This window comes from Lynx rufus, unplaced genomic scaffold (assembly GCF_022079265.1).
Source record: "Lynx rufus isolate CCGP_SWC_20201006 ecotype Redwood Valley unplaced genomic scaffold, mLynRuf1.p SCAF_8, whole genome shotgun sequence".
NCBI lineage: Eukaryota > Metazoa > Chordata > Mammalia > Carnivora > Felidae > Lynx > Lynx rufus.
In genome coordinates, this window is record NW_025814896.1 from 18,736,054 (window position 1) to 18,753,055 (window position 17,002).

General features: G+C 41.2%; 1 protein-coding gene across 2 annotated transcripts in view; it reads left to right on the top strand.

Moving 5' to 3' along the window:
* Nucleotides 1-17,002, top strand: part of CHD6 (chromodomain helicase DNA binding protein 6) — a 204,770-nt gene that overhangs the window by 116,060 nt on the left and 71,708 nt on the right. For both annotated transcript variants that reach the window (XM_047067984.1, XM_047067985.1), the window contains exons 11-16: nucleotides 525-646; nucleotides 1,845-2,088; nucleotides 3,306-3,482; nucleotides 4,079-4,222; nucleotides 7,241-7,496; nucleotides 8,309-8,519. In XM_047067984.1, the coding sequence (XP_046923940.1) occupies nucleotides 525-646; nucleotides 1,845-2,088; nucleotides 3,306-3,482; nucleotides 4,079-4,222; nucleotides 7,241-7,496; nucleotides 8,309-8,519 (1,154 nt within the window). The remainder of the gene's footprint in view (nucleotides 1-524; nucleotides 647-1,844; nucleotides 2,089-3,305; nucleotides 3,483-4,078; nucleotides 4,223-7,240; nucleotides 7,497-8,308; nucleotides 8,520-17,002) is intronic.

The window sequence follows — 17,002 nt, forward strand, 5'->3', positions numbered from 1 at the left end:
AGTTTGGGTCAAACTATGTAACACCAAGATTTTAGGTGGGTGTGTTTGTCTTCTTCATTAATTGCTTGCACATTTTATAGAGGTTTTCTTTTTTTAAAAAATTGTTAAATATTTATTTATTTTTGAGAGAGAGAGACACACCCAGAGGGTGAGTAGGGGAGGGGCAGAGAGAGGGAGACACAGAATCAGAAGCAAGCTCCAGGCTCTGAACTGGCAGCACAGAGCCTGACATGGGGCTCGAACCCACCAGCCATGAGATCATGACCTGAGCCGAAGTCGGACGCTTAACCGACTGAGCCACCTAGGTGCCCTGAGGTTTTCTTAATTTAATCTGGTGAAATCAAGAAAATACAGGGTCTCGCCTGCACATTAGTCAGAAAATAGTAGCTGCAGTTTCATGCCAGCTTTAGGGCAGTGTTTTGAGATTTGCCACCTTCCCCATTATTATCCTATGTCCCTATTCATGTTATGTTCCTCAGACGTTATTCTCAACATATTTTGTGTTCTCTGCCTTCCTCCACTAGGAGCGGCCTGCTTCAGACTCCTGGCAGAAACTGGAGAAGTCTCGAGAGTATAAGAACAGTAACCAGCTCCGGGAGTACCAGCTGGAGGGGATGAACTGGCTTCTTTTTAACTGGTATAACAGGTGAGGAACCAGAACCAGGGCTGTCCTCATGGATGATTTTCCTCCCAAGTGTGTACCTGGAGCTAGACTGTCACCTTAGCCTGCTCAGAGCAGCAGTAGCAAGGTGGTGAGAGTGTGCAACCTAGCCATCGGTTTAGGGTGCTAATCTTTGCACAGGATGCGTGCCAAGACTTTACATCAGGTGCTTCTCCAACCAGAAAGAATGGTCTGTAGACATCATTGACTTTGTGCTGCTTTTTACTTGTCCATTCTAGCCACAAGGTTAGACTCAACCTAGATGAAACAAAATCCGAAAGGTCATTATCTTTAAGTCTTTAGCAAAAATTGGCTCTAAAAGGGAGTAGATCTGGATTTTAGTCCCAACTCTGCTACTTACTCATGAGCCCTGGATGTTCTAAACTTGGGCTGTAATTCTCAATTTTGGACTCTTTGTGCTTTAGGTCTTGTCAGAATCTAGGCGAAACAGATGAAATTTGAGATTTTTGTAACATTCTAGAGTATACACCTAGTATGGATTCTAAAGACAGAATGCTGCAGTGGAGAATACACAAGATGGGACACTGGTGACCTGTGTTCTAGCACAGTCTGCACCACTTACTCACAGAGCCTCTCGGAGTGCGGCTCACGTGGCCTTTCCAGGTATTGGGTTCCCCATCTGTACAGTGAGGGGCGAGACTGACAGGGGCCACACCCTTCGAATGTCACAGCTCTGTGCAGTCTGTGATTCTGGGTCACCAGAAGAGACCAACATTCTTACTCTGACAAGGAATTTATTGTGTGGGTTAAAAGTTAACCCTTGATGACAAAAATAGTAGACCATGAAATTCACGTAACTTAATCTTTTTATTTTTGCCTTGGCTTCCATGACGTTTGTCAGGTACAGAAATTGGCTTAGGTTTGAGGCATATTTCTCTCCTTGTGGCTCACTATTATTTTAATTTTTGGTATTTTCAGTTTATATATGGACCTCTTTCCTGTATTTTCTCCCAAGTTGCCATAATTCCTTTTTGGAAATAGTCAGGGTGTGAATCATAAGAATAAAAACTTGCTTCAGTTGCATCTCTGGAAAATGCTGATAAGGCCCTTCACTGATGACCTTATAGGTCAGGGTGTGCTTCTCAAGTATCATTTTAGTTCTGCCCAACCTCTGCCGCTTTCCTATATCGATGATGAATTATCTGTATTTCTTACTTTACAGAAAAAATTGTATTTTGGCTGATGAGATGGGGCTGGGGAAAACCATCCAGTCCATCACATTCCTCTCAGAGATATTCCTCCGAGGAATCCATGGCCCTTTTCTCATCATTGCCCCACTCTCCACCATCACGAACTGGGAGCGAGAGTTCCGGACGTGGACAGAGATGAATGCCATTGTGTACCATGGCAGCCAGATCAGCAGACAGATGATCCAGCAGTATGAGATGGTGTACCGAGACGCACAGGTGAGCCTTACATGGGTCTTAGAGACCCGGTGACAGCCTGATGTCATTCAGAACAGCCTTCCCGTCACTTGTCTTCAGGAGTTTTAATGCCCTGCACCTTAGGTTGCTGTTGACTGACTTTGTACAGTCTTATGTTTATGGAGGTCGACTTTTGTTTCTCCTTGGTAGTTTACTTTGATAAAACACAGAATTTGTAAGGCATACTTGACACTCTCTGGCATATGCCAGAGGCTCTTCTTGGGATACTGAAAGCTTGGCTTCTTGGTTGGCTTACGAAGTTTCTTTTACGTGCAGAAGATTTTATCTGAATTGTTACATGCTCAGTGTAAAAAGTGGGGGGGAAGAATTAGTGTACAGAGGGTGGGTTCCTAGCCAGGGAGTTTGGAGAGGTGGTTAACACATTTGACAGGGAAGGATAAAGAGAAGATAGGATTCACATTGTTAAAAGCACAATAGATTGTGGTGTTTGTTTGGTTTTTGTTATTTATAATCACTTTACTGAGTATGCTTGTAAGCCTGTCTGGCCACTGGTTTTTCTAATCAAGCAAGGTGAAAATATAAATGAATCCAGCCAGAGGGAAGCCAGTGCTCTCCCCCAGGGACTTCATAAAGCAGCAAAAGGAGACACTTGGAAGAAATTTATGATGTGTTCTAACACAGTGCAGCTCTGCTCTTTCAGTGTGATAGCAACACTAAGATAGAGAAAAGACATGTGTCCTGTCTGGTAGCTCTTGTCCCAGGTGAATCAGGAACATTACTTTGAACTTGTGCTAGAACCCCAGTTACAAGGTGAAATGAACCATATCTGAAAAGGAGCGAAAAAGGTCTCCTTTGGGTCTTCAAGCTCTGTGTGGTTGAGACCAGCTCATGGCTGGGAATGTGCAAATCAATACCCGTCTGCTTTCCTTGTCATGGCAGTTAATAAACAAAAAGCTTCCTTGCTGTATCTTCCATATTTGCGTATATGTCTCAGCATCGTGAGGGCCCATGTCTCTTACTTCTGTGTCATCGGTGTAATAAGGTCTCTCTTTTGTCTAAAGGGCTGGTTCATCCTCGTATTCTCTCTTTCCTCACACGAGGAAGTGCAGTGCTTACTGGCTTCTGTCACCTAGGCCCGGGCATTTTACCGCACTGCCTCCTCTGCTCCCGCCGGGAACGCATTAGCGGAATTCTGTAGTCATGGCATAAAGCTTCGCCTTCCGTTGTGTCACCCTCAGGGAAACCCCCTTTCAGGAGTCTTCAAGTTCCACGTTGTCATCACAACGTTTGAGATGATCCTGGCAGACTGCCCAGAGCTGAAAAAGATTCACTGGAGCTGTGTGATAATTGACGAAGCCCACAGACTGAAGAACAGGAACTGCAAACTTCTGGAGGGTCTAAAGCTCATGGCCCTGGTGAGAGCTAGCAAGCTCTTTACATCCACACAGGTTCCGTGTATTCACTGTGGAGGAGGCATTCTGTAGCCATTCTGCATGTAGCTTACTTGTGCATAGTCTGCTTACTCTAAATTCTCTTTTTGCCCTCTATATGTGTGATAGTGTAGGAATCAAAAGGTTTTTTGTTATGAACTAGGTCAACTATTTGACCTTTGCCACAAACAGATTCCCAAAGGGAACCGGGGGAATCTGAAATACCATGAAATTGGTGACCTGGAAATGTAAGGTGTTTTGGCTTATTTCCAGGTACCAAAGATGGTGGTCTTGGCACAGTGCCCAGTATGTAGAGGGTAGGCACTCAATAAGAATGAATGAACAAATGAATGAGTGTTGCTTTCACTAACATGACATTGCTGCTGGAATCAGTGATGGGAAAGGAAGGTTGATCTATTTATTGACCATACCCTCATGAAATGGCGGCGTCCTCTCTTTGCATAAAAGCCAAACAGAATTGCCCCAAAGTGAGCACAGAATTCCCTGGCTTCATTTTCCCACCAAAGCATATCATGTTGGTGGCTCGCACACTGCTCATGGTGGACTGTTAATTTGTGCAGGAACACAAAGTACTGCTCACTGGGACACCGTTACAGAACTCTGTGGAGGAGCTCTTCAGTTTGCTGAATTTTCTGGAGCCATCACAGTTTCCTTCAGAGACTGCTTTCTTGGAGGAATTTGGAGATCTGAAAACTGAGGAACAGGTAAATAGGGGCCTAAAGGACTGAGAAGATGGTGTGGTGATTACCTTCACCGTCAGGGAAAGGACAAGTCATTGTCACCATGGGGACAGGCACTCACAAGTTCTCACATCCCTCCTAAAATGAGCATTACCTCCTTGATTTAATTTGTTTGTTCACATTGAGGAGGTTAAACTGATTATTAGGAGTTCTTATTACTCCAGAGGATAAATGAGTCCACATCCAAAATATCCTGTGTTAGCACATCAGGCCTCTTGCCTTTGCTGATCTCATGTGTAAGTTCTTTGATTCTGTTCAGCCCTGGACTCAGGAGCGTGGTGCTTTCTTCTGCTTTCCTCATCCTTCCTGCTTCCTCCTATATAATCTGCAGCGTGTTCCCAGGCTTATGTTCTCGAGTACAACAAAATACACAGGTAGTGAGGAAAAGAAGGCAGTCATATACTAGAGTAGTTGCTAAGTTCAGTTTTGTCCAAATCAACCAGATTTCCTCAGTTTTCAAAGATCTGGTCCTGAGACCAGCTTATTGGACTCAAAGCTAAGTCAAAACTACCAAAGTTAAGAAATACCTATCTATGATGGGTAAAAATCTTGACTGAGGTTCCAGAAATAAGCCAGACAAATTGAAATGCCATAAGAGGAGCAAGTAATAGAATTGGGGATTTTATAAGAGAGAAGGTCACCTCTGTTTGGGAATAAAGAAAGCCTTCATGGAGAGAGTACAATTTGGAAATGGACTTTGAAAGGTGGGTATATTTTTAGTCATGGAGAGAGAAAAGATGGTGACTACTTTGCGCAGAAAAAAAAAAAAAAACCCACCCAGCATAATCAACCATGGAATTTATTCCATCCTAGGGAATCATCTGGTTGAGCTGGAAACAGGGTTGATGAATTGTGGAGTATGAAGCCAGAGGGGTTGAGGGTTATATTGTGGGAAGATCTTAAAAGACAGCTTGAAGAATTCGGTAGGTATTAGAGAAGCAATGCAAGGCTTTGATTGCAGGGATGACATAATTAGTTCTGCTAAATTAACCTCGCAGTGGTGTGAGAATGCGTTGGGACAGAGAATTTGGGGACTGACAAGGTTTGGAAATTTCACTAACAGGTGTCAGGAGCACACTCTCAGGTTCCGGTCTGTTTGTTTCTACTTCTGTGGCAAGTCAGACTTTGAGAGCAGTGAATAATCAAACTTAATTCCACTTCTCTGCATTTGCAGTATCTATTGATCTTTCAAAAGCCAGCTCCCAACCCTCTCTCCATTTTTGGACCATTGGCAATGTGTCCTCTTCTCCCGTTGCACTTATTTTGTGGTATGCATTTTTTTCTTCTTCCTAGACAATGACCTCCTTGAGGACAAGGCCCACCTCTTCTCCAAAGTTGTGTTTGTTGTATTGACCAGCACAGTGTCTGGCATGTAGTATACTCTAAATGATTCAAGGTATGAACCAAGTCAAGGGCAAAGCTGAACCCAGCATGTGGCAGATTGACATTTGTCCATATCTTTAATAATTGTCTAGGTGTGTCTTTCCTGTTTGGGTTCTTATACAGTAATTCCTAATTCATTTGGGGGATAGATTCCTAAGTACCATGGTTGGTAAAATCAAGATCTCACGAATGGGTTATATTGAAGATTGGGGTTATTTAGGAGAAAACCACAAAAAGTAGCCACAGATGTCTAAATTTTAAATCACAGTAAATAAAAGGTCCACAAAGCATCTGTTTCCAAAGTGAAACATATTCATCAGTGTTTAAAACCTGTACCGGTAACTCTTCTAAATCACTGTCTATAAATTACTTTATACTTCTTTCAGGAAGCGTTGACACTGCACCCGACTTATTTATGCAGTAAATAAGTACCCCCTTTTAAGGCATTTTTGAACAGCCCTTTATGACTTGCAACAATCTTTTGCACTTGCCCTTTCTTATTTTATTTTCCCAGCAGGATTAATCTTATTGGTGTCACGTTTTAGCTCAGGGTGAAGTCAGGTGCCTTGATTCTGCATCCCTTGTCTGTCATTGTCTTCTTGGGAGACGGAACAAGTGGCCTTGCCAGTGCAGTCAGGTTAGCGGACACCTGCTGTCCAGATTTGGGCTGCTAAGGAAACAGACAAATCATAGCAAAGACCACTGTCAGCTCAAAGGACCCCTGATGTGACAGCTTGTGTGATGGCATGGGAGACATCATCTTACAACATTAACTGTAAATGCTGCTACACCAAACGTGTTCGCTGCCATTACTTAGAAGTTGTAGGAGGAGTCTGCTTCCAGATGCCCTCTACTTCTTTTTTTATTTTTTTAACCTGAGATATGATGGACATATAACTTCAGTTTCAGGTGTGCATGACCATGAGTCAATATATGTATACATTACGAAATGTTCACCATAATAAATCTAGTTAGCCTCTGTCACCATACATAGCTACAGTTTTTTTCTCTGGTGATGAGAATTTTTAAGATCTCCTCTCTTAGCAACTTCCAAATGTACAATATTAGTAACTGTAGTCACCATGATCTAAATCACATTCCCCAGGACTTAACTTATTTTATGACTGAAAGTTTTAACCCCCTACACACATTTTGCCCATGCCCAGATTGCCTCTACTTTTTACTTTGTTCTCTTAGCATCTAAGTCTCCCTTTTGTAATGTGTCGCCTGTACCTCCTAACATAGCTAAAGTTGTCCTCAGGTAATTGCCTCACATGAATGCATGGTAGAGCGAGAAGGGTTTGGTTTCTCCATCCAGAGAATAGGTACTGTCTTTCATGTTTTTCTCCCTTTATCTCCTGTGAGGTTGTCACCTAGGTTCTCTGTAATTACTTGGGAATTACAACCAGATCCCTTTTTTCCTTTAGATCCTATTATAAACTCCCCATGTTCAGGGTATCAGTGTGATCTTTCATATAGTCTACCACCGCAGTGCTATGAATAGATGCGCAGGAGAGTGTAGTGAAGGTTGGAATAGCCCGGTAATCAGTCATTAAAATCAGAGTGGGGCAGGTGAACAGGTCTCATTTCCCTGGACAGGTGAAGAAACTGCAGTCTATCCTAAAACCAATGATGCTTCGGCGGCTGAAAGATGATGTGGAAAAGAACCTTGCTCCTAAACAGGAGACGATCATTGAAGTAGAGCTCACCAATATCCAGAAAAAGTACTACCGTGCCATCCTGGAGAAGAACTTTTCCTTCCTGACCAAGGGGGCAAATCAACACAATATGCCCAATCTCATCAACACCATGATGGAGCTGAGAAAGTGCTGTAACCATCCCTACCTGATCAATGGTGAGTCAGGGAAACAGGGAGCAACTCGGGCCTGGTGTGGTGTGCCAAAAGCTGATAATAACCAACAGTCTTAGGTATTGAGTTCCATTAGATGCTAGGATGTATGTTTGCTCACCTTTTTATGAAGCATGAAACTGAGGCTCAAAGAGGTTGGTAGATCTGGGTAAGCCATCTAGCAGTGAGTGCACGGAGCTAAGTTCTGAACCTGCCTCTACCAACTCTCTGCCCTCAGAAGATGGATAGCACTCAGCAGCCTGCTGCCCTTTATTTACTTGCAGTCTGGCCCACACTGTGCACTTTGGGACAGGAAACTATCACTTAGCTGAATAAATGATCGCCATGCAATGAGACTAAAACTCTCCGCAGATGAATTAACAGTTAACTATATTAAGTAGAGAACATGTTGGAAGCTTTTTTTTTTACATAAAATTTTCTGATAAAATTTTAAATAAAAGGTGACTTGGATTTGCCTGTAGCTAGTTTTTGTGATGTCGAGAGGTATGTCTTTTTGTCAGCTCTCTGTGGAGATTCTTTGCTTGCGTGGGTCAGCTTGGTATCTCAAGTTCTTTCTCTACTTGATGAGATCTCCCAGGAAAGCAAAGCACCTGTGTTCTCTGCAAAATGGCCCTGCTGCCACTGCAGCCCCTCTGCTGCGGGCACAGACCAGGTATGCACCACAGTACTGCCTCACCAACCGGCCTGCTGGTCCAGGACCTAGGAATTCACTTCATTTTTCTAGGACCCGTAAAGCAGAGAGAAGCTTTTATCCTCATAGTTTGTTCAAGGAATAGTTTTGTCCCATTCCTTTTCAGGGGCAGAGGAGAAAATTCTGGAAGATTTCCGAAAAACCCACAGCCCCGATGCCCCTGACTTTCAGCTGCAGGCCATGATTCAAGCAGCAGGGAAGTTGGTGCTGATTGATAAACTGCTCCCTAAGCTGATTGCAGGTGGTCACAAAGTCCTCATCTTCTCCCAGATGGTGCGCTGCCTCGATATCCTGGAAGATTATCTCATCCAGAGAAGGTGAGAACCTGTGTCAGAGCTGTTCATCAGAAGCTGCAGGCGGTTCCCTGTTTTGATACCTTTTTGATTCATGCAGAAATTATGCTGTAACAACAACAAAGCATTCAAACACGGAGAAAAGGAATCTCCTCCTAAAGACTGACTGAAATTCAGAGTTAAATCCCGTGACCAAGTATGCCCAGTTTTAACTGCCTAAAGTGAATGCTGCAGCCGATGATGTGGAGCCCTTGCTTTGCTTAAAAAAGAAATTCTGCATGTTTATTTATATTCTCTCTAGTTGTAAGACACGGAATTCAAAAGCATTAGAGAAGGTTAAGAAAACAATGTATTTCCTTTTTTATTTTTTGCTTAATAATGATGAGAGAAATATATCTTGGAAAACATCCCTGTATCAAGTTGCTAAGAGTATAAGCTGACAGCCCACAAAAAAGAACTTGGGGACACTTTCTGTCCTTTCTCAGCAAACCTTCTAAGGTTTTATGATACACTAGCTATAGCATTCCAGTCTGTTGTCTTGTTCATATTCCTGTTAATTCCTTGAGTCCAAGTTCCATTACTCACGCAGGTGAACAGTATGTGGGGTTATGTTATATGGGTTGTTTGGATTCATGTGGGTTCTACTTTGTTCCTTTATCCAGTGAACATTATGTTTCCAGTCACTGGGACACAGCAATGATCCGAATGATCCGAATGATAAGTTGATTTTTAAGAATTTATGCAATGAGAAAAGACTTAAGGTCATAGAAACTATTAGTTTTCGCATTGCTGAGTTTAAAGGAAATCTTTGTTTTCGTATAGTAATTATAGCAAATCTCAGTTGTCTTAAATATCCTTAAAAATTCTGTTTGCTATTATAACATTTATAGAAAGAGTATTAAAACAAATGACAGATTCAACTATGGGATACGCTGACATTTGATGTTACATGAATAATTCTCAAATCAAATTAGACAATAAAAAGAATTTCTCAGAGCCCTGTAGTGGAGGTCTTTAGGTAGAGAATTCTTGAGACTTACATTATTTTTTTCTTTGAGGAATTTATAATGAGTAAATCGAAACTAGTGAAAGTAGTTTCACATTTTGTAAATTCACTATAGATTAGGAACCCATTTCCAGAACACTTGCTTTTTATAAATATATATATTATCTTACTTTTCAAAATATATTGCAACTACTAGTGAACAGTTTGGTTTTTTTTAGAGAACCCCTCCAAAATGAGTAACGGTGTAACTAATAGACTTTTGCTAAGTACAGATGTCTCTACTTAGCACCCTTTTATGCTATTTTTCCTTAGCATTTATTGCTCATTTTATTTTCAAGTTATTTAGGTATTACAATTTCTCTTGAATATATGGACATACATAACACCACTACTGGCTCAAAGCTCCCACTCATACTCAGGGAGTTATCTTCTACTTTGCACATGCAAACATTTAGTTTCATTGTCAATTTTATATATTCTCCTTTTTATTTAATATATCATGGATTTTTCTTTAAACTCATTTTCCCACAACATAATTTTGATAATATTCTTTCTCATAGGTTGTTCCCAGTTTTTCAGCATTTTCAGGAACTCTGTAGCTGTCCCTTTACAGTCATTGTGAATGTTTCCAGTTATTACCTTAGGCTAAATTCTGATTTTAAAAAAGCATTTGGTACATATTTCCAAAACACCCTCTAGAAAGATATTTTTATTTTTATGCCTTTCAGCAGTGTATGAGAATGCTTTTTCCCCCCTCATTCTCTGATTAATACTGTTTTTGCTGCTTAATCTTAACTAATTCAATAAGCCAAAATTATCTTGTTTTAATTTGTATTTCTGATTAATAAGGAGAGTAAATATTTTCCCATATATATATTAGCTATTTGTATTTCTGTGGGCTTGAATTGCTCATTCGTGTTCTTTCTCCATTTTCTGTTGCTCTTTGCCTTTTTATTTATAAGAACTATTTGTTTACTTAAGAATATAGCACAGGGACACCAAGGTGGCTCAGTCGGTTAAGCCTCCGACTTCGGCTCAGGTCATCATCTCACAGCTTGTGAGCTTGAGCCCTGCGTGGGGCTCTGTGCTGACAGCTCAGAGCCTGGAGCCTGCTTCCGATTCTGTGCCTCCCCCTCTGTCTGCCCCTCCCCTACTCATGCTCACGTGCTCTCATACACGTGCTCTCTCTCTCAAAAAATAAGTAAACATTAAAAAAAAAAAAAAAAGAATAGAGCACAAATACTTCCCCAGTGTTGTTTTTGACTTTTTGTTTATAGGTGTGAGTTTTTGTTTATTTTATTTTTAGAAGTTTTAAATTTTGAAATAGTCAAAACTTGCAGTCTTAAAGCAGCTTTGTATAAACTTAAATGCTTATTTATGCTTAAAGGTAAGGTTAAATACTTAAATTCATGGGTTGGAAAACCATGCAATTATATAAATATTCTCAAGTATTTTCTTTACACTTTTTTTTGTGGTTTCTTCACCCCAGCAGCATCCAGCAGGGTTCTTCTGGCCTTAATATCATGGTTACTTTTTTCTCTTTTTTTTTTTTTATTAAAAAAAATTTTTTTTTAATGTTTATTTATTATTGAAAGAGAGAGACCGAGCACGAGCATGGGAGGGGCAGAGAGAGAGGAACACACAGAATCTGAAGCAGGCTCCAGGCTCCGGCTGCCTGCACAGAGCCCGACGTGGGGCTCGAACTCGCAAACTACAAGATCATGACCTGAGCCGAAGTTGGATGCTTAACCAACTGAGCCACCCAGGCGCCCCACTTTTCTCTTTTTAATTTAGCTTTTATTTCCAGCAAAGTTATACGTGCACATAATTTAGGGAACCAAATTGTTCTGTTAGACTTTTAAAAAAGTGCCTTTCCTGATAGCACCCTTCCCTCCCAGCCCGTTTTTCCAGCCCCAGAAACGATGACTTTAAGTTCTTTATGCTGTTTCTTTTGGGATTTATAGCCATACCTAAGTAGTGTTAGTAGTTGTAATATCTTGATGATGTTTAGTTTTAGGTGTTACCTGTTCCCACTATGGAAGATGAGCATTTATCTTTTCTCATTGCCCCTCATAACCACCACATGACTTACACAAATGCTGAGTGATAGCTCTGACCTATAGTATGCTGTTTACATTTTTTTCTCTCACAATTTTTATTTTTCATGAAGCTAAAAATTCTCCTTTCATTTTATTGCCTGTTTTTCTATTTCCTTATTATAATTTCAGCTCCAGAATTGACCCTGGTTGTCTAAATCTCCTCTTGTTACGTTCAAGCCTGTCAGCTTCCTGGGCTCAGAGCCGCCTCTGGTGGGGCTGCTCGTCCTGCCTTCTCTGGCCAAGTGCTCTTCCCACCTGGTACACGTTGCCACCTGGGCTCTCCCTTCCTTCATCACACTGACAAGTTCCTTTCCTTCCCTCTGGAATAAAACCTCCTTGGTGAATCCCGTGTATGGCTTTGGGGAGCTTCTGAGGAAGGGTGAATGATAGATGCATGTGGAGACTGTCTGGAATGTTCGCAGTCTGCTCTCCTTGAGTAACAGTTTGGGTTTAGGATTGGAGGTTAGAAATCCTTTCCCCTCAGAATTTTCAGGTTTTAGTCCACTGTCTTCTAGCTTCCACGGTTGCTGCTTAGAAGTTCAGAGCCCTTGTGCTTCCTGGTCTGTGTATGTGACATGCTTTTCTATTCGGAAGCATTGATTTATCCTCTTTGTCCCAGATCTGTGGAATTGCACAGCGAACTGTCCTTTGTATGGGATCTGTTGACCTGGATACCGAACAGGTCTTTCTCATTTGAAACCTGTGTTCCTTCAGTTCTGGAAAATTTATATTTTATCTTCCACTTTAAAAATTTGTGTTTTGTTTTTTTGTATTTTGTTCATTTTGTGGTTGTTATTTGCTGGAGGGCTGGTGTGTTAGGAACTTCTGCCTCCATACCAGAAGCAGAGCCTCTGTGTTTCAGATCAGAGGCTTTCCTTTCATGTCTGGTCTTAGCTGGCAGATGGTGGGCTGGTTAGAAGCTCTGGGTATGTGGGCCAGGCTGTTGACTGTGGGTTTTACTCTCCATATATGAACACTATCCATCTAACTGGATCATCTCATTGGGGAACCTCCAGTGTCTGTATTTTGGGGGTGTTTCTCTTCCTGTCTTTTGCCTAGAGGATGGGAGCTTGATTGTAATGGGAGCCAGTTGTGAGGAACGGGTGGCGAGAAATAGGGAGTTCTCAGTCTCTCTCTCTCTTCCCTTTTTTCAGTATAGTACCTCTAATGGTGCTTGGTGTCTCCTGGGGGAGAGAGGGCTAAAGGTCTTCTATTTTACCCTCTTCAAGGCTGGGGTGGGTGATCTGTAGGCTGATACTTTCACAAACACTCAAGCCAGTTCCTCTGTTTTAGACTCTTTGCATCCCCATTTTCAGGGTTACCTGGTGCCACCAATGCATGATCCCTTTGGACATTCAGTATTGAATTATTTCTAATCTGAGAATCTTTCTTTAGATTTCTTTGGTTTTTTCTTTTTCTTTTCTTTTCTTTTTTTTTTTTTTTTTTTTTTACATTTCAGTCTTTAGTCTTTCTGTAATTTTGGTAAATGGCATATAATGAATGTCTAATTTATTCCCAAATGTGTCTCATTTTTAATTCAATAATTCCTCCATTCATATAAAACACTGTCCATAAAATATACTGAAATACTATTTATGCTGGGTGTGTGTCTAACCTGTGTATTCTTTTGATCAGTATTTCTATTCCTTTGCTCATGTATTATTGCAGATAAACTTCAGAATTATTCTTTTTTAATCTACCTCTGACTACAGAAAAAGTATATATGTATGTGGGTACACACATGTGCATATTTGTGTTTATGTATACATATATCCATTGGTTGGGATTTTGATTGGCTTTTATACATTTAGTAGGACAGGATTGACATCTTTGCAAAACTGAAGAATCTGCTATTCACTGTACGTATTCAGGTATTCCATATACACTGTTGGTTCACTAAATATTTATGACATGCCTGCCTTGTGCTAGAACCTCTGGAGGTGTTAGGGACATGGTGAACAAACCAACATGGCGCCTAGAGTCATGTTGCCAAGTCCTACATATTTCTTTCTCTGAGCCTAATCCTAAGTATTCTGTATGTGTATGGCTATTGTGAGTGGGATTCTGTTTTTTTTTAATTCTTTTTGTTTTCCAGCTGGTTATTACTGAGAGATGAGAAAGTTTTTCATTTTCCTTCAGGCCTTCTGAGGTCAGCATTTCCTGTTGTGCCAAAAAACATGTCACTACCCCCCCCACCCAAAACAAAGCACACAGGTTTTCTAGACAGCCACCTGCTTCTTGTTGAAATTTGACAGTGACTGAGAATCACGGTTTGATGAGCCACATAAACTCCTAGGGATTTTGTTCAAAATATAGTTGACTCAGAGGGTTAATTGCTGCACTGATGTTTTGTGTGAAAATTTTTTTGATGTCTGATTTCTTCATTCAGACTTACTAGCCTTCAAGATGTTCTTTGTTCTTGAGCCTTGTTGCCTCTCCAGCTGTCAGTTTGGTTTTGGTCCCACTTAATTTCATGCCATATTCTCATACAGGGGTGAGGGCATAGCCAAGGGATCTGGCTCAGGAGTGAGGGGAGTGAGGAACAGTTTAAAAGAGCTCAAATAATGGGATGGATTTTTAGTTTTGTGTTCTTTGAAAGCACTTCCTCGAAACTGAACAAGAATGGAAATGAGAATTAATGTTCCAGTCATCCTGCACAATTTCTAAAACTGTTCTTGTATCATAGCTGGCAAAACAGTATAGTTTTATGGGAATTTTTTCCCTGGCTGACGGTTGAGCTGTAGCATCACTGTAGCATCACGATTGATTTTTCCTCCTCTTTAACGCTGTGCTAATTCCCTGCCTCCCTCGACCTATGGGCTTCTGATTTCTCTCTGATGGCTAGAGGTGTCTTGTCAAAGAACACGAATCCTCTGTGCCTGCAGCATTAATTGTTCACATGTATGATGGTGGGGGTGGTGGCATCTCTCATTTAATTGAATCTCAACCTTGTCCTCTGGCTCCAAATCCTGTACTTCCATCATATCACCCACATGCCCAAATTTCTGAGTACTCAGTGCAGGTTCTCAGTGTACTGGTTTATCAAAACCATGTTGGTACCTATAGTGTCTTCTTCCACCTTCCACTAGAGTTATCACCTTCCTAAATTTACTGGTGTCTCTTATTTATCTTTAATTTTCTCTTTTAAGTTAAAAAAAAATTTTTTATTTTTGAGAGAGAGACCATGTGAGTGGGGGAGGGGCAGAGAGAGAAAGGGAGAGAGAGAATTCCAAGCAGGCTCTGCACCATCAGCACAGAGCCCAATGTGGGGCTCGAATCCACGAAACCAAGAGACCATGCCTGAGCCGAAACCAAGAGTCAGATGCTTAACCGATTGAGATACCCAGGTGCCCCTTTAAAATTTTTCTTTAAATTCTTTTATTTATTTTTGTCTCTTTTAAGTTTTTAGGGCAGTCTTTCCATTCTCCTGCATTGAAATGTAGGGTACAATATGAAGGCCATACAGCAAACTGGTTAAGAATATGGACTTTGAGGGGTGCCTGGGTGGCTCAGTTGGTTAAGCATCCAACTTTGGCTCCGGTCATGATCTCATGTTTCATGAGTTCGAGCCCCATGTTGGGCTTTGTACTAACAGCTCGGAGCCTGGAGCCTGTTTCGGATTCTGTGTCTCCTTCACTGTCTGCCCCTCCTCTGCTCACACTATTTCTCTCTCTCTCTCTCTCTCTCTCAAAAAATAAATAATAAACATTAAAAAAAATTTTTTTTAAAGAATGTGGACTTTGAGTCAAATGGATCTCAGTTCAAGCCACTCACCTGCTCAGTGACTGAGCAAATTAGTTTGCTTGTATGGGGTTTTATTGTTTTTGTTTTGGAAGTTTCCTAGAGTCTAAAATAGGGATGATAAGAAAAACATCCCTTAGGATTATCGTGAGGTGTTATAAAGTGATGGTGCAGATCAAGTGTGTATCACAGTGCCTGGCTGGCTGGCACGTAGCTTGATGCTTAAGAGCTTGCTACTAATACTACTGCTGTGGCTGCTATTAATGAGAATGACCATTATATCTAGCTGCCTTGTGGTTTTATAAAATTTAGGCATACAGCCTTCACTTTTATCTTGACACAGCTCTTCCTAGTCTGCCCTTATAGAAGTCATCACCTCCTGTTTTATTTGCTTCTGTAGTCCCACATATTATTCTTACGTTTATTACATTAAAAAGGAAGAAAAAGGAAAAAATCCACACCTATAATTCCAGGTGTTGGTGCACTATAGCTTTGTAAAAGGAAGACCCCCTTTTCACTTGGTTCTTTGCTTTATATGTGTCCTTATGAGTCTGAGTTGGTCTGGTTTCTCTACATATTATTTCCTTGGGTGGTTTCTTTACATGGATTTTCCTTTTCTTCAGGGAAGTCAGGATTATGTAGCCAAACTCCACTTTCTAGAACCACACAGAGACCCTAAAGTGTCTATCTATCCTTATTCCCTTACCACTTATTTATCTGAGGTTTTAGGGATCAGATTTCCCAAGTTCTGGGCTACTGATAAGGTTTCTGTCAGGATTCATGTTCTTGGCTGTTGTTGAGTCCAGGGTGACTTGGTCCTTTCCTTACGAGGTTCCTTTTAGTTATACTTTATAAACCATTTCCTGCTCAGGGTAAATAAGAAAAGAATTAGGTGCTCAGCAGCTGTCCACCTTGCTACCGTATTTTAACTCTGTATTAATCACATGATTCCATCATAAAGATCCCTTCTGTGTATGCTTATTGGATGGACAGGTAGTAATGCACTCCCATAGCAGTTTTATTTTTATTCTCCTTCCTTTTACCCTCTCCTCCACCGTGCTTTTCGCCCTTGTTTCCACACAGGTATGTGCCTTCTTAATGATTGTTAGCTTTGCTTCCTTGTTTTATTTTCCTCAAAAAAGTCCTCAGTTTTTGTGCCCCAACCCCCAACACAGCTCAGAAACCTTCCCTGTGGTTTATCTGCGTGGCAGTGTACTGCCTGGGAGAACTGACAGGCTGGAAATGACCAGCCCAGACGCACAAGGACTGTCTGTCAGTACAGTCTGCTTCCCATTTTCACTTTACCCTGTAGCAGCTACACACTGATTTGAACTTTGATTCCTTAAGAGCACTACTTAAAGTAGGTGTTTGAGGCTTTTGTTTGCTTTTCCTGGTTCTAGGATTAGATTCAGTGCAAGTAAAAACTGGGAAATACCAGAGAATAAGTTGCTCAGGCTGTGGGGACTGATATTTTATGTTCACAATTCTTCTAGTCCCTTAGTTTGTGGCTGACACTTTTGGTTTGGTTTGGTTTTTGTTGGCTTGTTTTGGTGGGGGGTACGTTTCACAATGCGGTTTTAGGTGTCTGCCCTGCTGAATATGTGGGCTGGGGGTGGGGGGTGGGATTCCTTGTGGACTGCTCTAGTTTAGTCCCAATGTAG